The sequence below is a fragment of the Xyrauchen texanus genome, chromosome 25 (genome assembly GCF_025860055.1).
Source record: "Xyrauchen texanus isolate HMW12.3.18 chromosome 25, RBS_HiC_50CHRs, whole genome shotgun sequence".
NCBI classification, from domain to species: domain Eukaryota; kingdom Metazoa; phylum Chordata; class Actinopteri; order Cypriniformes; family Catostomidae; genus Xyrauchen; species Xyrauchen texanus.
Window position 1 is genome coordinate 37,566,916 of NC_068300.1, and position 20,778 is coordinate 37,587,693.

General features: G+C 38.3%; 1 protein-coding gene across 1 annotated transcript in view; it reads right to left on the minus strand.

Annotated features, from left to right (window-relative positions):
• Positions 1 to 372: 372 nt before the first annotated feature.
• The window catches only part of prdm5 (PR domain containing 5), a 103,571-nt gene continuing 83,165 nt past the window's right edge, over positions 373 to 20,778 (minus strand). Inside the window, exons 15-16 of the mRNA XM_052092101.1 lie at positions 12,939 to 13,043; positions 373 to 1,114 (exon numbers count right to left, since the gene is read on the minus strand). Of these exons, the coding sequence (XP_051948061.1) occupies positions 953 to 1,114; positions 12,939 to 13,043 (267 nt within the window). The 3' untranslated portion in view covers positions 373 to 952. The remainder of the gene's footprint in view (positions 1,115 to 12,938; positions 13,044 to 20,778) is intronic.

The window sequence follows — 20,778 nt, forward strand, 5'->3', positions numbered from 1 at the left end:
TTTTCAACATTTCAATACTGTCTAATTTTGATAATATGTTGATCTTGCATACAAAAGAGTTACATTTGTTTCCTAGATTCATTTTTAGAATTTCGGCTGTTGGCTGTAGATCTCAGCTTTTACGAGTAATTACTTTTCTCACTAAAGCCACACTGAGGCTTTAATTATGTTGTAACCAACGGTAACCAGCTTTAGAGACCGGCTTTCTAATCAAGTATCAAAGCACATCCGATTCCTCTGACACCAAGAGTTTACCAAGACCGAAATGTTTATAATTAACGAACGCAAATGATGATCTGGGAAGAAAATATATCCTCTGTATTCCAGAGTGCACTTCAATATATATACCCTGTGAATGGAAGGGACTGGGTAAAGAAAAATGTTTATTTGGCCAAAGAAAAAAATATCAGACTCACCACATCAGTCATATCAGCGATTCAATCATTCAAAGCCAAATGCATTGCAAACTTTTCAAATTAGAACCACAAGATGTTAATCTGACAATCAAACAAAAACCTCATGTGAACCTTAAGTAATACTGTACTTCAAATATAACAGGATAAATATTGAATTATACAGTTAAATGCAAACAACATTTAAAAGGAAAAACAAGGTAGTAGAACGTTTTTAAAAAACATGGTCCTTGGTCACGCAACATTTATTAAAAATTGTGAATAACAGACACTATAGAAAAAGGAAATGTATCAATATAATGGATGTACTTTGTTTGTAAATCCCTGTAAAATTGCACATTTTCATGCTTTCCATACATGTGGATAATGCAGATCTTTGGAATGGAATTAGACTGTGCAATGAGCACATTTGTGAAAGTATATCAATGTGCTTGTAAATGTGTGTTGCATATACTAACTCTATGTATGCATCGTTTGTATAGCTGTTGCAGACATGATCTGTAAATACTGTATATGCGGTTGCTGTGTATGATTGTCTATCATTCTGTCTCTCCGTGGACGTTCTCCATATGGACTTTGAGGTAGTCGCTGCGGGTGAATTTCTTGTGGCACAGTGAGCATTCAGCCATGGGTCTGTTTGGGTTATGGGTCAGCTTGTGTCTGATCAACATCTTCTTCAGACTGAACGACAGGTCGCACACCTGAAATACACAAACAGAATTAGGAATCTCAACATATAACGAAATCAGGAGGTAAATGTTTTCGATGATAAAATACTTTGTCCTATCCCATTTTAAAGCTGAAGTATGTATGTTCCCCATCCGTCGCTCACTTCGACGTTGTATCGAAGAAGCGACACTAGGGATCTCTCTTGTGTGCCGAATATGTCTCTGTTCTATGAAAAAAGGCCAATGGGAATCAGGCAGACAATATTTGCATACCCTGCCCCGGACATATGGGTATAAAAGCAAGATGATAAAGTTATTTTCAATATCATAATGTATGATACATTATTTTAATTACATTAAAATCAGTTTACGTGCAGGGTCTAACTTTCCCTTAATGCCGACTGAGAAAGTTATTGTTGTGCATAAAGCATGTTCAAAACAAATAATGCAAAAAAACAACAACAAAAAAACACTAAAAAAGCAGGGTTACTTTGCGCGTCATGTCCCGCACAATAGAGGCGGTAGAACAGTTGTTTGGTACAGGGGCCAAATCGGGTTTTAAAGGGGTTTTATTCACCCTTGTGCCATCCTGGATGTGTATGATTTTCTTCAGCAGAACACAAATTAAGATTTTTAGAAGAATATCTCAGCTCTTTTGGTCCATACCAAGTGAATGGGTGCCAAAATTTTGACGCTCCAAAAATCACATAAGTCAGCATAAAATTAGCCCAATCCATGTGACTCCAGTTGTTAAATCCATGTCTTCAGAAGAGATATGATAGGTTGAGTGAGAAACAGATCAATATTTAAGTAAATTTTTTCTTGAAATTCTCCTCCCTGCTCAGTCAATCTCCACTTTAAATTTCATATTCTTCTACTTTTGTTTTTGGTGATTCACATTCTTCATGCATATCGCCATCTACTGAGCAGGGAGAAGAATTTCTAGCAGAAATTGACTTAAATATTGATCTGTTTCTCACCTACATCTATCATATCAATTCTGAAGACATGGATTTAACCACTGGAGTCATATGGATTTCTTTTATGCTGCCTTCATGTGCTTTTTGGAGTGTCACAATTTTGACACCCATTCACTTGTATTTTATGGACCTACAGAGCTGAAATATTCTTCTGAAAATCTTCATTTGTGTTCTGCAAAAGAAAAAAGTCATAGACAGATGGCATGAGGGCGAGTAAATTATAAGAGAATTTTCATTTTGCACATGGGGGGCCACATTGTCCTGCTTTTAGATACAATTTTTTTTTTATTGATTTAGTTCTTGTATCTTTTAAGCCAAGAAATAGTTGTGTTCTCATTTTAATGCATGATGCACAATTTTCTGAAGTTTGTGACAGGTGGAATGTTCTGCTGATGTATTGCTCTGCAAATGTTGATACTTTTCTATCTTCATAAAGGCTAATCATAATTATAAATGATTTTATCATCTTTACTTTCCCAGTAATTTATTATATAAATTAGCACACTTTCTACATCAGGTGTCGGTATTATAAAAAAAACTAATAATATTATTAAAAATGTCACTGTTTTATTCTATTACATTAATACTTTTAAAGCTACTCAAGTTATTCAGCTAAAAGTAGTGAGTGTTTTTCATGTTTCCTTGTTATTGTTGTTTGATTAATAGCCTTTATATGCATAGCTTGCTAGACAGCGCTCAATTCAGTTACATGTACACTTCAAGCCCGACATTTTGATGCAAATACGCTTTTTGTCCCACTATTTAAATTCACAGTGCTCAAACCAACTACGTTTACATTAAATCCTCATATTTGATAATTTAGGCACGTACCTACATTAGCACTCACATATTATTCGCCTGTCAATCAGACAACATGCAGCGACAGATGTCAGGAAATAAAAAGTCAATCTTTAAAATTTTATCTAGATCAACCAACCAGTGGTTGTCTTAATATCATGATCGATGTAATGAACACCCCTGTTCTAGATGTAGAACATACTCAAAAAGTTTATCATCGATTTTGCAGACATCTCTCTTTATATTTCGTTCAGATAAACATCAGTGAGTGAGTGGGAGTGGTGATGGCATAGTGGCTAAAGCACAGGGCTGTTAATCAGAAGGTCATTGGTTCGAACCCCACAGCCACCACCATTGTGTCCTTGAGCAAGGCACTTAACTCCAGGTTGTTCCGGGGGGATTGTCCCTGTAATAAGTGCTCTGTAAGTCGCTTTGGATAAAAGCGTCTGCCAAATGCATAAATGTAAATGTAAACATCAAGATTGGTTTATCACCCAGCCCTATTGATAACATTGCATTAATCTCTCACATCAAACCCAATAATCTCAGTGATAGTTAATTTACAGGCTACGTTATAGACACACAGAATCTAGTCAGCAGAAATATGAAATTTACTTGATATGTTTCTTCAGATTAGAGGCAGGATAAATGCTGATATCTGGCTTGAGCAAGTTAAACTCACATGACACAGAAGGGTAATTGGCCTTTTTCACTGCGAAAAGCCCTTTAGGTGCGGCCGAGATGTTCAGGAGTTGAATGTTTTGAATGTTGAAAAATGTTTTAGAAGTACAAATTATCCTTTTTTTCATATCAATCATATTGTTATCATATTTAGTTATTTTTTCTTTTTTTCTTTGTATCTTCTATTTATCTTTCATTGTGGGTCTCCTTAAAAATGTGGCCTGTCATGTGATGAACAATCATTTTAAATGGAAATTATTTATTGGCAGAGAGGTAAAAAAAAAAACCTTTGTACATCTTTGTGTCTATTATCTATTCCTTTTGGCCTGTTAACCTCTTGGGATGTAATGAGCACCCCTGGCATAGAGTAATAGACCAACCTGTGATTTTAAGAATAAATATAGGGATTGTTCAATTGAAGATTCATTGGAAAACCAATATTTTTAGCCAGCCCAAGTAACCACCCATATATCATCCTAGCAACCACATAGCAATGCCCTAGCAACAATATAGCAACATCCTACCAACAATCCAGAACACTTCAGAAACCGCATAACAATGCTCTGGCAGCAACCCTGCACATCTTAGCAACCATATAACAAGGCCCTGGCAACCACTCACAATAACCTAGCATCATGATGTCGACATTAGCAGACTGTTTTATGGACAGGAGAAAGAATGAATTAGTCTGGTTGCTATTAGAGGATTCACATTACATAACTCATGAAAAAGACCCAAGAGAGGAAGGTTTTTATTTGATATTTCACTTTAGCTTAGCAGCTTTTGTTTACAGACTTCCATTCACTAATGTTTTGTGTATTAGTATAACTTCATGCTCCTCTGTGACAGCAGAGAGGATGTGAGGGCAAACGCTAAAGACATCATATCAGACATATAAACAACCAAAAACTGAATGAATCAAAACATAACTAAACAGCTACAAGCCAGGGTGGGAGCCACATAAAATCTGCTTACCGTTTCATTACCATATGCTATTCGTCGAGACTCTAACTCACACGCAATGCGAGAAGCACTGGAAATAACATTGCCAACAAAACCAACACTCAAGGGTTAGTTAGCAAACTGCAGCCAAAGTGAGCAGTAAATCGCATTCAGTTAAATCCTGCAGTCAGACCCGCGGCCTGCTGCCACACTACACACAACATCAAATATGCGTCACCAATTGTACACGAATCCATTTCACATGATAAATCACAATTATTTCTCTCTCTCTCAAAAAAAATCCATGAAGAGAGACAGAAAGATATTACAGCTGTCATTTTCTCCATAAAATGAATGCAATTTTTTATTTAAACAACATGAAGAACATTTAATGCCTTGATAGACTCCTCATTAGTCTCACTTAGCCTCTCACTGTGACATGAATTGGAGATATTATATGGCTGTGTGTATATGTGAAAATATTTTTGTGTTTACATCTGAATAAAAAACTTGTTTACATATATTAAATAAAACTTGTTTACATATATTAAATAAGGCACTTACAATGGAAGTGAATGTTGCCAGTCCAAAATCATTCAAATGAGTGCATTCAAATCGCGATTAATCGCATAATTGTTTTTGTAGTTAAGCACGATTAATTCAATGTTTTTAACGTTTTGAAAGTGCTGAAATTTGACACTATATATATATATATATATATATATATATATATATATATAGTATATTTAATTTTCTGTCAAAATGCATTTTGTTCCATCTTAGAAAAGAAATCAAAACAATATAATTCTTCATTAATATTTTCCTAAAAAAGTCTTCCACTGCATAAAGATAAAAATGCACTAAAATATCACCAATTCAAGTAACATTACATGTTTCCCAAAGTCTCAGTGGGAGTTTGACTAATTGAAAGAACCAGTCTCCCCATTGTTTGAATTTCATTGCAATGGCCATTAAATCTCTTAAACTCTCATCCTCCACAATGTCAGTCAGCCGGCAGTCAGTGGGTATCTACATTTCTACAGCAGTCGTGAAGCCACGTTCATGATTTGCATCAGGGCGTCAGCACCAGCGTCAAGTGCTGCTTTGAACTCCACATGAAAAGTGCTTGCAGAAAAAAACATCTCATTCTGTGTTTTAGTGATAGTTAAGACTTGCATGTTTCTGTGGTAATTAAAATGCGCCTTACAAAGGCTAAAAAATACTTAATTTCTATCACAAGTCCAATCTGGGCTTGTTTTGTACATCAAATAGAGTTAAGAGCTCCTTTCTCCACCATTTTATCACTGACAAGGAACAGGGAATCACTTTTGTGTGTGTTGTTATTTATTTTGAACATCAAGTATATGACTGGACACACACACACTCATTTTAGCAGTGTTACATTAACTGTGGTAAGAGAAAGTAAGTGAATCCTTTGGAATTACCCACATTTATGTATAAATTTGTCTTAAAATCTGGTTTGAACATCTGAATTACAATAATGAAAAAACACAATCCGATTTAACTAATGACACACAAATTATTGTATTGTTCTTGTACATACTGAATACATAATTCAAACATTCACAGTGTAGGTTGGAAAAAGTATGTGAACCCCTAGTCTAATGATGTCAACAAAAGATAATTTGAGTAAGAAGTTTGCAAACCTGGCATCCAATTAATGAAACGAGATTGGAGGTGTGGGTTAGAGCTACTTTGACTTATAAAAAGCACTAAAATATTTTGAGTTTGCTATTCACAAGAAACATTTGCTGATGTGGACCATGCCTCGCACAAAATACAGAATACCTACAATAAAGAATTGTTACTTTGCATAAAGCTGGAAAGGGTTACAAAGTTATTTCGAAGAGCTTAAATATTCATCTGTCCACAGTTAGCCAAACTGTCTATAAATGGAGATGATTTAGTACAGTGGCTACTCTCCATCCAGCCATCCAGCCATCCAGCCAAGATGATTCAAAGGGCACACTGCAGAATGCTCAATGAGGTAAATAATAACCCTAAAGTGACTTCTAAAGACTTGAAGGAATCATTGGAACTGGCTAACATCTCTAGGCCTGGACCACTTGCCATCACAGAGGCAAAAATAAATGACCAAGTTTATCAAGATATCCTACAGGATAATGTCAAGGTGGCTGTGCGCCAGCTGAAGCTCAGTAGAAGTTGAGTGATGCAGCAGGACAATGACCCTAAACATCAAAGTAAATCAACTACACAAAGAAAATCCACCTTTTGGAGTGGCCCAGTCAGAGCCCAGACCTTAACCCAATAGATGTGCTGTGGAATGACCTCAAGAGAGCCGTTCACACCAAACATCCTAATAATATGGATGAGCTGAAGCAGTTCTGTAAGGAAGAATTGTCCAAAATTCATTGTACAGGTCTAATCTGCAGCTACCAGAGATGCTTGGTTGAGGTTAATATTGCCAAATGTTGATCGACCAGTTATTAAATCCCCTTTTCTCCCAATTTGAAAAATGTGCTTTTAAGTCCATGTGGTCGTGTAGTGATTAGCCTAAATCCGGGTGGCAGAGGATGAATTCCAGCTGCCTCCGCGTCTGAGAACATCAACCCGTGCATCTTATCACGTGGCTTGTTTAGCGTGTTGCAACAGAGACAAAGTGCACGTGTAAGCTTCACGCCATCCACCGCGCCATCCACTCCCAACTCACCATGTGCAACGCGACCATGAGACTCTACCCTCCTTAGCAACCTGGCCAATTTGGTTGTAAGGAGACCTGGCTGGAGTCACTCAGCACACCCTGGAATTCGAACTAGTGAACTCCAGGGGTGGTTGCCATCGTCTTTACCACTGAGCTACCAAAACAATAGTTCTGTCAAGTAATATAGTGCAGGCTACACTACACTTGGCATGAATGCTCAGCTGATGTGTAGTCACAGATGTACATTCTGTATGTTGGCTATTTTACAACAGATTTGAATGTTGTTCATCTAATCAGAATTTACAGTCGGAAATATCCATTTTATATAAAATCTTTAGACCATTCGATTTCTGAACAGCTGCGTATGGAGACACAACTCAAGATCTGAGCCAACAAAATTCCTTAAAAGGAGAATTAGAGCATTTGAGAACACTCAAATATTTGTTTTATTCACCATCAAAACACTTCATAACAGAACATCACAATGTTCTTGTTTTTTAACTTCAACAGGAGCCATCAACGAACACCCCACAAACCACTTCAAATTAAGTCAAATACTCAAAGAGAGCCAGTCAATAATAAAGCCTCAAATTAATTTGAATTAAACAGCTTCTGGCACGTTGCCGTTTTAAAAATGCTGCGCATGAAAAGAATTATCTGAATAATTTACCATCAATGGAAGCCATTTGCACAACTGTCCTCGGAGCGGCAGAATTCAGAGCAAATAACTTCAGGCTTAAAAGACTTGTCACATCAAGTGCGGTGAGAAAAAAGCAGGAAACAGCCAATTTCATACTCGTATGCATTTTAAAACCATCAAAATGTAGAAAGACACGCTTGCAGCTTGCTGTAGAAATCAAATAAATATACAGGGAATGTTTCTCATTTAGTTTATTGAAAAGTGTGTGCAAAGACTGCCCTGCACCAGTGTGTGTGTTTAGATGCCTTAATAGTCTCCCGCCGAGTGTGTTCAGTGTTAAAACAGTGTTTCAGACAGAAAGGAAACTTTGCACATGTGTGTGTATGTGTAGGAGTTATCTTTAAATCGCTCAGTCTGATTCAACTGTCTAAAGAGTAAATACCATAAAGCTTGTCTCTACTCGTATGTCTGATCAATTTAAAAAACAGCACACTTCTCAATAAGCCGTCCAAAATGTAATACTTGAGTTAGAGGTTTGTCCCCTTGACCAAGGAGGTCTATAATACATACAAAGAGTTATCCGTTAGCATCCCAATTCATCTCAATGGCAGTTGGTTACTAGTAAGCTTTTCTTCTCGACTTCAGCAACCAACTGTATTACGAGGTGAATAATGTGTGCTTCACTGTCTGGACTTCAATTGTTAGTTGCTATATCGTCTCAATGAGCATTTTCAGTGCAAGATGAACTCTGATCAACTTTGTCATATAAAGCACAACAGTCTGATTTGGATGTCAAATTCTTTTTATTTCTATTTTACGATAACCTACAATGATCTGCCACAACATTAAAACTACCTGCCTAATATTGTGTAGGCCCCCCTAGTGTTGCCAAAACAGTGCCAACCCTCATCTTACAATAGCATTCTGAGATTATATTCTTCTCACCACAATTGTACAGAGTCTGGCCATTCTCTGTTGACCTCTCTCATCAACAAGGCATTTCTGTCCACAGAACTGATGCTCACTGGATGTTTTTGATTTCGGCACCATTCTGAGTAAACTCTAGAGACTGTTGAAATACTCAAACCGCACATCTGGCACCAACAATCATGCCAAGTTCCAAATCACTGAGATTCTGACCCGCATCTGCATGATTATGTGCACTGCACTGCTGCCACACAACTGGCTGATTAGATAATTGCATGGATGATTGTTGGTGTCAGACGGGCTGGTTTGAGTATTTCTGGGATTTTCACACACAACAGTCTCAAGAATTTACTCAGAATGGTGCCAAAAACAAAAAAAACATCCAGGGAGCAGCAGTTCTGTGAATGGAAACACCTTGTTGATGTCATAAGCTCTTCCTCTGATATGATTGACTCTTCTCTGCTGATGTATGCGAGACCGCAAACATTAGTCAAAAGTTTTTAGTCAGTTTTAACCCTGCCCCTTCAAGAGCCTGTCATGTACACAAACCTGGAGCAGAGGTTCGGCTGTTTCCATCCCAAAACCCTGTCCCATACCCCAAACTTACTTGGTTACGGGCTCGCTGGCTTGAATTTTTCCATTTAGAAGAAGGAGGAATAACATAGAATTCACTGTTCTGTTCTGTTCAAGCCTGAAGGTTTCCATCGCATGCATTAGTCAGATGCGAAGAAATTAGCTGGAGTTTATTCATTTTTGTTAATGCAGGCTGTGGCAGGGAGGAGGGAGGGGCCGGGTCGTGATTCTGCACACCCGGCCCTTAATTTGTCTGATGAAGCCAGAGAGGGATAATGGCGACCGGAGACGGCAGTGTGACAGAGAGAGAGTGTTACGGGCAGCTGCCCGACACCTGCGTGTGTGCGTGTGTATTTGTCTTTTTGGTTAAGTATAACATTAAATTATCATTTATAAAGTCAAGCCGGTTCTCGCCTCCTCCTTACCACTGAACTGTGTTACACAGGCATTTTTAGGAGGTATCGTGGTTTAAAAAGCACAAGTTAGTGTTCTTCATTCTTTATATTTATTTTATTGTGATTCAAAACGTTGAAATACTGTGATCTTTTACTTGCTTGATTCTCATTCATCTGCTTTGGACTAACACAACAGCTCCAGCCTCATCGTAAGCAAAGACTACAATGTGCTGTGTGCACTTTGGGCTGTTATGGATTAATGTTTTCAGTTATATCATTATTTGATAACTGGCTCTGATATGAGTAGCATAGTGGAAAAGTTTATGTGTGTGTGTGAGACTTTAAACTAAAGCCTACTGGGTATTTTTGTCTGTAAAGACAGATCTTTCATGAGCTCAGAGTTTGTTCATTAATGGTAGATGCTTCTGTTGAAGGCTTAAGTCCAAGTTATTTCAATTTTCAACATTTAAACATTCCTAGAATTTGTTTAATAGCGGAATTCTGGGTGAAGAACTACACTGCCCATGATCCAGCAGAGAAGGATCCATCAATCAGAGAATTATGGGCAACAAAATGCGCCAAAAGAGCTCTGAAGCGACTGCCCCACTGCCACAACACACTGTGAATGACACAAATTGGTCTCTCAACACTCTTAAGCTACCGTATTTTCTGGAATATACAACAGTAAGTCGTGTTTTTTTTCAGCATCTGAAAAGTCCTGCGATTTATATTCTGAAGCAACTTCTTAACATAATTTATGTAATTAATGTCGGCCGTTAAAACGCACGCACACTAAAACACATATGCTTACAAACAGCTGAAAACATCAGTCAAAGAGGCGGAAGTAGTGATTTAAAGTGGATTCAGAGTACTTTGCCTTTAAAAAGTACTTTATATCTTTATATCAAGATGCGATTTAGCTATGTTTTGTTTCCCTGAACAACGCGATTTTGACCAAGTACGACTTATATTCAGGTGCGACTTTATTTCTGGAAAATCTGAATATTTTGCCAAAACATTTAAATATATTGTTTCCATGATTATAATCAACAACTTAAAATCCAAAGTTTTGTATTTCATTATGCAATGCTTCATATGATTGTAGTTCATTTCCTTATGAAAGATGGTGTTTACATTCATGGCTTAGAATGCTATTATGAAGAATTTGATGAAATCCCTATGGAAAAAAAATGAATGGAAAAAATACTTCTGAAACTAAGATGGCTGAAAATTGGGAGTGCACAGTTTGCTCTATTGTCAAAAGTCTCTGTCGATTATATTGCTTCAACTTGCCCTATGAATGGCTTACATATATTGACTCTACACATTAAATTGGAATACGACAAAGTATTTGATCATCAAAAAAGAAACTGGTGGAATACCAAGGTGTAGAACCAAAGGACATTTCCATAAATGAAACAGACATGGGAGGCAGCAATTTATGTTATCTTATACAACCATCATAACAGTTAAAAAGTAAAATACACACATTTACAACCGCTGAACCATTTGTGTTGTTACTGCAACCTGCCAAAAATTTTGTTAGCAGAAAAGTCAGCAGGAAATAATGTAGTGTGGGACCTGATTTTCTTCATCAAGATTTCATTGGATCATGGATGTTATGCTATGGTATTATTGGTTAATATTATTTTTCGTCACCCACCTGGTCTTGGTTTCATCAGCAGAAAAGTTGTTGCAGAGGTGGGGAAAATTATTATATTTTGATGGAATTTAAAAAAAATAGTTTTTCTTTAGAATAAAGAGCCCTGATGAATCGTGCTCAATACACAATGCGGCCTTCAAGTAGAATTGGAAATATCGTAATTATGTCGTATTTACCAGTGGGAAACTCCGAATTCTAGATGATACAGAGTTGTCGATGTTGGAAGGGGTATGACAGATAATGGAAAGCAAAATTATTTCAATTTCAGTGCTTTAATTCAATAATGTTAATTTGTTATATATGCCTGGTTGGCTTACAGTGCATTAGTAAATGATATAGACCATGTTGACACGATACAGGTGTATTCACTTAATCTTATACTACAGCAACAAGCTATTGCTGTATTTCATTTCTTTATATTTTGTATTGATTTCAGAGAAGTCTAACAAAATGTCCTAACATTATGCTTATAACGAGAGAAAGAAAAACAAGTTTAATTTTATTACCCCATTGGCAAATCACATTTTTATTCTTGTATTAAGCATAAATAGATTTCTCTTAAATATCTAATATAATATATCTAAAATATCTTAATTATCTTTTATGTTATTCTATGTCTCAAGTAATTTTTTCTTGTTTACAGGAAGTTTCGATAATTTTACCGGAAAAATACGACAAACATTCTCAAGAACATTTGAAGGCAGCATAAGACCAGGAACATGTTAAAATAGTACACATTTTTACTTCATATTGTATTTAAAAACGAATTCTGACTGGCTAGACACAGGTCTGAGAAACAAAAGAGTCTGTGTCTTAAAAAAAGAGAATCTGACAATGGATTCACAGATCGACACAAATGTTTTTCAGGGCCAGTGAGAAGATAAAGAGTTCACAGTTATTATATGTGGTCTGAAATGGAATGAATGTGTGTGTTTGTGTGTGTGTGTGTGTGTGTGTGTGTGTGTGTGTGTGTCTTAAGTCGCTCAAAGGTCAGAGATGGGTCAGTTTGTGCTGGGTGGTTTCGTCCTTGTGTCCGCCTGGCAGGAAGTCCTTCCATTATAGCTTTGACACTATAGTTACACCCTCACACAAACACAAACTAGCTCACACTCAAGCTGTGTGTGTGTGTGTGTGTGTGTGTGTGTGTGTGTGTGTGTGTGTGTGTGTGTGTGTGTGTGAAGGCGTTCTGGTTTGTGGTTTGATGCACGTCATGGTGCTGATTATGTGGACCAGTATGGGATGCAGGGTTAAACTCAAGACCTGCTTCAGTTCTTACAGTGGTCTAAGACTAAACCCCGCTGAACGTCACACACTACCCACAAGCCACCTCTCTCTCTCCTCTTCCACTGGGCTGTGGCTGCAGTGTGTGTGTGGAGAAGGGGGAGCACTGCTTGTGTGATATACAGCCAGAATGAGACATAAAATGGGACTGTGCGTGTGTGTGTGTGTGTGTGTGTGTGTGTGTGTGTGTGTGTGTGTGTGTGTGTGTGTGTGTTAGAATGCAGAATTATGCAATGTGGTTTGCGTGTGAGATCACATTAGAAGGTTCTTTGATAGTATGTGTGTATAACTCACGTCACACTGGAAGGGCTTTTCTCCGGTGTGTGTGCGCATATGTTCGTCCAGGCCTCGTTTCTGACTAAAGGCCTTGTTGCACTTGCTGCATTTATAAGGCTTTTCCTGTAAGAGAGAGAGAGAGAGAGAGAGAGAGAGAGAGAGATCAAACATACACAAAAACACAAACACAAGTGTGTGTGTAATGCTGCCTTCAAGACATCATAATGATCGTATTTACGAGATGGACGCACAATTATCTTTGAGCCCTGAATAGCCGACTCTTTTGTTTTTACTTGTTTTTATGGCAATTACATAGCACATTTTTTTATGCATCCTAAATGCACAAAATTGGACTTTTTCACTTTTTGCAAAATAACAGCTTGATTGTAAATGAGAATGAATATATACACTGATGAGCCAAAACATTATGACCACTGAGAGTTGAAGCAAATAACATTGATCATCTCCTAACAAGGCCACATGTCAAGGTCTGAATAGATTAGATGGTTGGCTAACAATCAGTTCTCGTAGTCAATGTGTTTAATGAAGGAGAAATGGGCAGGAGTAAAGACCCGAGTGACTTTGACAAGGGCCAAATGTTATGGCCAGATGGGTCAGAGCATCTCTGAAATGGCAAGGCTTGTGGGGTGCTCCTGGTCATACCGGTTGTTAAGTCGTGACGTAACCACCTCCAATAATACTGTTTCCGGGTCCAAATGCCGGGTCCTCTCTACCTACTTACCGCTTTCGCCCGAGTTTTAACATGCCGCAGTGCTGTGTCCCGTGTTGTTTAAATAGATCGGAGTTAAAAAAAACGTGACATTCAACTGTCATTCTACCGCTTTCCCTGTGACGAGAAAGAAAAGAGAAAATGGCTGCAGTTGATAAGGTAAGTTACAAATCTTAAACGAATGAAGAAACTTTGGCGCCAGTGGGTGCTATCCCTTAATCCCTAACACCCACTGGCGCTTAAGCGAAACCAGCCCTTTAAGAAAAGGGCTTATGTAGTCTATAGGTTTGTATATGTTGTTTGTTGCTATAAACCCAAATCTTGCATGATGTTTCGGTTGTCAGGCCTTGTTCTGCCGCCTAGTTAAGATGAAACTAAGTTAGCTAGCTAAGGAAGGCTAACTAGCTAACGTTAGCTTGGCAACAGACAAGTCGAAGCATGAAGATGTGTGTACATAGCAAGAAAAAACATTAGACCGGTTATAGTATGATAATCTGCTAAAGTTTCTCATTTGTCTGAGATATAAGATCAGACTCATGTCTATTAATGTACTACAACCTGAAACAAACAAACCCCCTCTTAGTGAATTACAGTATTATATTATTATGTAAACAGTTATTAGGTATTATCAAAATTTCACCTGTAGTAAGTCAGTCAGGTCACTAGGAAAGTACTACAACCTTTGGAACATGAAAAAGTACTTTAGGTGAATTACAGTAATTGTTTCATAAACAAATTTGATTGTTGTATGTACAGCAAGTGAACTGCGAGTTATTGTCAGAATTTCACCTGAAATAAGTCTTTCTGGTCAATAGGAACATGGTACAAGCTTTGAATAATAAAAAATCCCTTTGGTGAATTTATGTAATTTGATTCTAAAAAGAATAAAAAGTAATATTTAAAAAATTATTTTTTTACAGACGTGAAAACTTCATCCCAAACTGCAACTCTAGGGTGTGCAGTTGGCATTTCCCCAATGGAAAAGCTGCTGGGCCATCAAGATTTGCTTGGAATGAGGGGAAGACTTTCCAGTTCCCCGAGCACCTCAGCCATCTCCCTAAACGAAAGAAACAAATGGTCCCTAGCAATGGTGAGGATGAGGGAACGTATGCTGACATGGTAACTGTAGAGACCCCATGTACTTCAAAAAGTCTTGTGGCACTTGAGGTGGAGAATGAGATGCTGAGGGAAGAGAATGAAAAATTGAAAAAACAATTGGATAAACAGAATCAAATTTTTCCCTTCAGTCAAATTTCTAATAGTCCTGACAGAGTTCAATATTTTACTGGATTGCCTGATGTTGCCACTGTCCTGTTTTTGGAAGCGCTAATTTCTAAATTTGAGCTACAATATCATTCTGATTGGACTGTCCAAATGATGCCCTTAGTTGATCAATTGCTCCTGACCTTAATGAAGCTTAGACTAAATTGCGGCCACGTAGACCTTGCAACAAGGTTTAATTGTAGCACAGCCACAGTAACCAACATCTTCACCACCATCATTAGTGCCCTGTATGAGATTTTGTATGTCGGTTTGCTTGAGAACAACATCCCCTCCACAGCCAAGAATCAAACATCGCTGCCAGACTGCTTCCAGCCCTTCCCTAACTGCAGGATCGTGCTCGACTGCACAGAGTTTGCCATCTCTAACACAGAGAGGCTTGATGCACAGTGCCATTTGTACAGCCAGTACAAAGGATGAACCACACTTAAGGCTTTAATCGGTGTTGCACCTAATGGCGTTATTACCTTTGCCAGTGACCTGTACGGTGGGAGTGCCTCAGACAAGGCAATAACAGCTGACTGTGGACTTCTCCAACATTTACATCCTGGCGATATGGTTATGGCAGACAAGGGCTTCACAATTCGGGACATTTTGCCAGAAGGAGTTTCCCTGAACATCCCGTCTTTCCTCGTCAATAGACAATTTACGCAGGAGGAAGTGAACAATAACAGATTAATTTCAAAAGCTAGGATACATGTGGAGCGTTCAATTCAGCGACTGAAATTGTTTCACATTTTGGACCACATTCCATACAGTTCAAACAAAATATAAACAAGATATTTAAAGTGTGTGTGTGTCTTACAAATTTACAAACACCCATTCTCCGTGAAATTGGATGAGTTAACTGTATTGTACAGGTGAAACTCGAAATATTAGAATATCGTGCAAAAGTTCATTTATTTCAGGAATTCAACTTAAAAGGTGAAACTAATATATTATATAGACTCATTACATGCAAAGTGAGATATTTCAAGCCTTTATAGATATGAAAACCTTTTCACAATATTCTAATATTTAATTTGGGGTTTTCATATCTGTAAGCCATAATCATCAAAATTATATCAAATAAAGGCTTGAAATATCTTACTTTGCTTGTAATGAGTCTATATAATATATTAGTTTCTCCTTTTAAGTTGAATTACTGAAATTAATGAACTTTTGCACGATATTCTAATTTTTCGAGTTTCACCTGTATATACATGAATTTCTGGGTGTAATTAATGTCTGTATATAAATAACTGTATTTATAGTTTTATTTTTATTATATTTATTTATTTTAAGGTGTCATTGTAACAGTGTAATTATATATTGAAGTACTGAGTAATATTAATTAACTACATGTACTTACTATAGGGTTAGGGTTTGGTTGAGGGTTAGTTGCATGTAATTATGCATCATTTACTGTTATTACTATGGTAAGTACATGCAACAAATGTAACAGACACTGTAAAATAAAGTGTTACCTTTATAAGTTCTGTGTGTGTAGCATGAAGGGCCTACAAACTATAATAATACATATGTAATATTTGTGATTTAATATAGATGTGATATAATAATAAATATGTATAATAAATAAATTACCTGGCTTGTGTGAAATGTTACATTTTCATTTATTTGCAAGTTTTACAGTACTTACAACTGTGAGAGAATGTATAGTAGGAAACAATCTTTATAAAACATTTCCAGAGTGTCAATGTTCACAGCCCATGTAGGGTCTTTGAGCACTGGTAGAAGGACAAGGTCAAGAGGAGTCCACACAAGCAGGTGACAGCTGTTAGCTCCGGTCAGGTGCAGGTTTCCCTGGATCTGATGCCAGTAGTTGTGAGTTTGTTTTAGCGTCAGGGAACCAACCACTTCATCGAACTCCATGAAAAAGTACCTACTCTCCGCTGCCTGCAGGATAGTCTTAGTTCTGGCTGACCACGGACACTTGACTTCAATCATGCAGTTTCCAAACACCGTCCCATCCGGAGATCCACCAAGCAGGCCGCTATCAGACAGGAACAGTCCCCTCTCTTGTATAGCAACACCAGTGCTCTCAGTGTATTCCTGCTTTGCCCTTGGCTCATGCAGGATTCCCCAATCGCATGCCTTGGCGGGAGGGGACAAATACCACTTAGTCTTAATAAGTGTATTCTTAGACACAGATGCCTTCATTTTAAATATTCACTTATTAAGTACAACTTACTTTAGATCCTTCTTTGAGGTTGTACTGGCCAAGCAGGGTTTTGAACAAGGAAGGCGGGTAAGACTTCCGCTTGACTGCTGCCAAGACCAAACCAAAGTTACTTGCTGTTATCCTTTTCTTGCGATATGCAAACCTGTTAAAAGAAACCAACCATGAGAAAGATCAATTTTGCTCAACAATTGGCATTACAGTTTCATGTAAAAACAATCTGACATTCTGCAGCGCACTTTCTAAATTCTGAGCAAATGTACAGCCTTTAGCAGACACTTTTATCCATATCAGCTTACAATAAGTACATTTATCGAAAGCAACTGGTGTAGGGTGTATTTATTAATAAGCTTTCTTACCATAATGCATTCTTAGCCTGGCCAACTGTTGCTTCCTCAATCTGCTGCTTCTCCTGATCATTAACAGCAAGCATTGACAGCACATATAGAGCCTTGTCCTCAGCTTGGACAAAACCTGGGCTGGTCACCAGCCCATCAAACATCTTGATTGGGAGAGTCTAGATTTAAAGTTAGGCAAAAGTTGTGAAGTCAGTGAGGTGTCCACATACTTGTACATACACATGCCACATACATACACATAGTGTATACAAAATACATTTGAAATGAAAGCAATGGTTTACATACAAACATATGTGTAGTTTACCAAATTTTTCATGAGCCTAAATTATGTAATGTTACTTTTTAACTATATTACACAGTTTGAAACCCGTGGTTCAAATTTCGACAAATTTTTAAACATATAACATTGAACAAAATTATTGTGTTGGATGACAAAACCCTAGCCAAATTGTCATCGATTTAATGTAGTGTAGTTGTGATGTTTCTGCTAATTTTAAGGGAACATGAAAGTACAAAAGTAAAAAATCTTACCTGAGGCGTATCTGGACTCAAAATCCACCCCATCCCTGTAAAACGCCCAAGTTGCAACAGGGATGCCTGAACCCATTCTTTGTCCTCCTGGGTGACAGGTCTTTTGATGCCAGCTGAAATAATGGTATAAAACTGGTTATAATGATGAAATTAATCAAATGAGTAATGATATTTATCTCAATATAATAGCCTTTTATTATGATCATAATTTATTTATAGCACACAATCTAAGCTTTTAAAAAATCATAGTGTACATCTCAGCCTCACTGTCTTGCCATTGGTCAATTTCAATATGGTGATAAAGCTTATGATCATGATTTTATAGCTGCACTACAACACACCGTGAGTGTATGTTAGAAGAGTTTCATAAATACGATTAATAGTATTAGCAATAGCTTTAAACCACATTACGTAGTTAAGAAAATAATTAAAACCCCGCAACATCAACAAACTTATTACAAACCTCGTGTTGTGGATGGTGTCATCTCAGACACTCTCTTGGCTGCAATTTCGTCCCCTTCGGAGTGTTGGCCTTCTTCCACACACATTCCACGTCGGTGCGGGACACATTTTTTTCTGCCCAAATCAACAAAGCTGCCATATGATGGCACTTGTCTCTGCCGATTAGGCACTCGCATGTGCTGTACCTGACTGCCTGACCCTCAACGTGCACCTGTATTGAAAACAGTTTAACCCTCACCCTAAACACTTTTCTAAAACACATTGCTGCCAGCGCTGTTTATCATAACAATACTTCTGTAGCTAGCCCGGGGCTGTCAGATCATACTACTAAATTGACTAGCCTAAATTCACTAAACCCTAAACCTGTCTGTCACATTTTTACTTTTTAATCTTCGTTTTTTTACATTCACAGTTATAGAAGTCCTGTAAAAAAATTATTTTGAAATACCTCATCCAGAACAAGGAATATCACCTTATGTCAACTAGCTAGCTAGCTTACAGCTAACTCACCTCAACCTCGTAAACCTTCTTTTTCATTGATGCCTGGACTCTACCCTTAATTATGCCACCTGAATGATGAGCTACACTAACCACTCTGTTGGAGTTAAAAGAGTTTAAACCCTTTTTGACCGCCAAGGGTGCATCACTAAAGTAGGACGTGATCGTAAATAAATTAACAGGTTCCGCCATTGTTATTAGATCTGGACGAGCGGAGCGCTTGGACCCGGAAGAGGCTAAACGTCACGCGTGACGTCAGACTTAACTACCGAATATACAGTGGTCTGAGGAGGGACAAACCACAAGCTGGCAAGGGTGTTTGGGAACAAAAGAATCCCGTCTAATGATGGTTATAGGAGTAATATATCACAACAGCACATTGAACCAGGCTGCATATGGGGCTGCGTAGCCACAGACAGGTCAGAGTGCCCCTGATGACCCCTGTCCATTGTCGAAAGCACCTACAATGGGCACGTGGGTGTCGGAACTTGAACTTGGAGCAGTGGAAGAAGGTCACCTGGTCTGATGAGTCCCATTTTCTTTTTTATCTCGAGAACGGGCTCTGGGCAATTCTGTTCTGCTGGGAAACCCTGAGTCCGGCCATTCATGCGGACGTCAGTTTGGCACGTGCCACCTACCTAAACATCATTGTAGACCAGATACACCCTTTCATGGCAATGGTATACTCTGATGGCAGTGGCTGGAGAAACACTCCCAAAAAAATGTGCACGGTGTGATCTGGATCCATGGTTGACAACATAAACTCAGCAAAAAAAGAAACGTCCTCTCACTGTCAACTGCTTTTATTTTCAGCAAACTTAACATGTGTAAATATTTGTATGAACATAAAAAGATTCAACAACTAAGACATAAACTGAACAAGTTTCACAGACATGTGACTAATGTGTCCCTGAACAAAGTAACAATCAGTATCTGATGTGGCACCAGCAGCAAGTACAGCAGTGAATCTCCTCCTCATGGACTGCACCAGATGTGCCAGTTCTTGCTGTGAGATGTTACCCCACTCTTCCACCAAGGCACTTGCAAGTTCACAGACATTTCTGGGGGGGAATGGCTCTAGCCCTCACCTCCGATCCAACAGATCCCAAACGTGCTCAATGGGATTAAGATCCGGGCTCTTCGCTGGCCATGGCAGAACACTGACATTCCTGTCTTGCAGAAATAATGCACAGAACGAGCAGTATGGCTGGTGGCCTTGTCGTGCTGGAGAGTCATGTCAGGATGATCCTGCAGGAAGGGTACCACATGAGGGAGGAGGATGTCTTCCCTGTAACGCACAGTGTTGAGATTGCCTGCAATGACAATGAGCTCAGTCCGATGATGCTGTGTCACACAGCAGTGTGTGCAGTGTATAATGGGGCGAAGACTACCCTCTCTCACCTTTTTGTTCCTTTCAATCCATATATAACTCACAAAAACAAACTTGCTTATTAATAAAGCTGCATATTGCCAATTGTGTTCATGATAAGAAATGCACAGTGAAACATATACTGTATTATGATACAATAAGTCGCGAGCCATCACGTTATAATCTAGCTGCAGCAAGCACGCACGCTCGAGGGATGAGCGTCCCCGTGCCAGAGTGTGCATCAGCCGGGTGCAGTTTCAATCTCTCCCCCTTAGATCAGGACACTTAATTCACGCAACTCATAGAAGAGGCGCTGATCGCACGGAGAAATGCCAGTTTCGGAGTATGTAGTTATTTACATGATCTGCTTTTTTATTACTTAAACTTTAATAAAGCTATAACGCATAAAATATAACTGCATTTAAGATGTAACGCCAGGGTGTTTCATT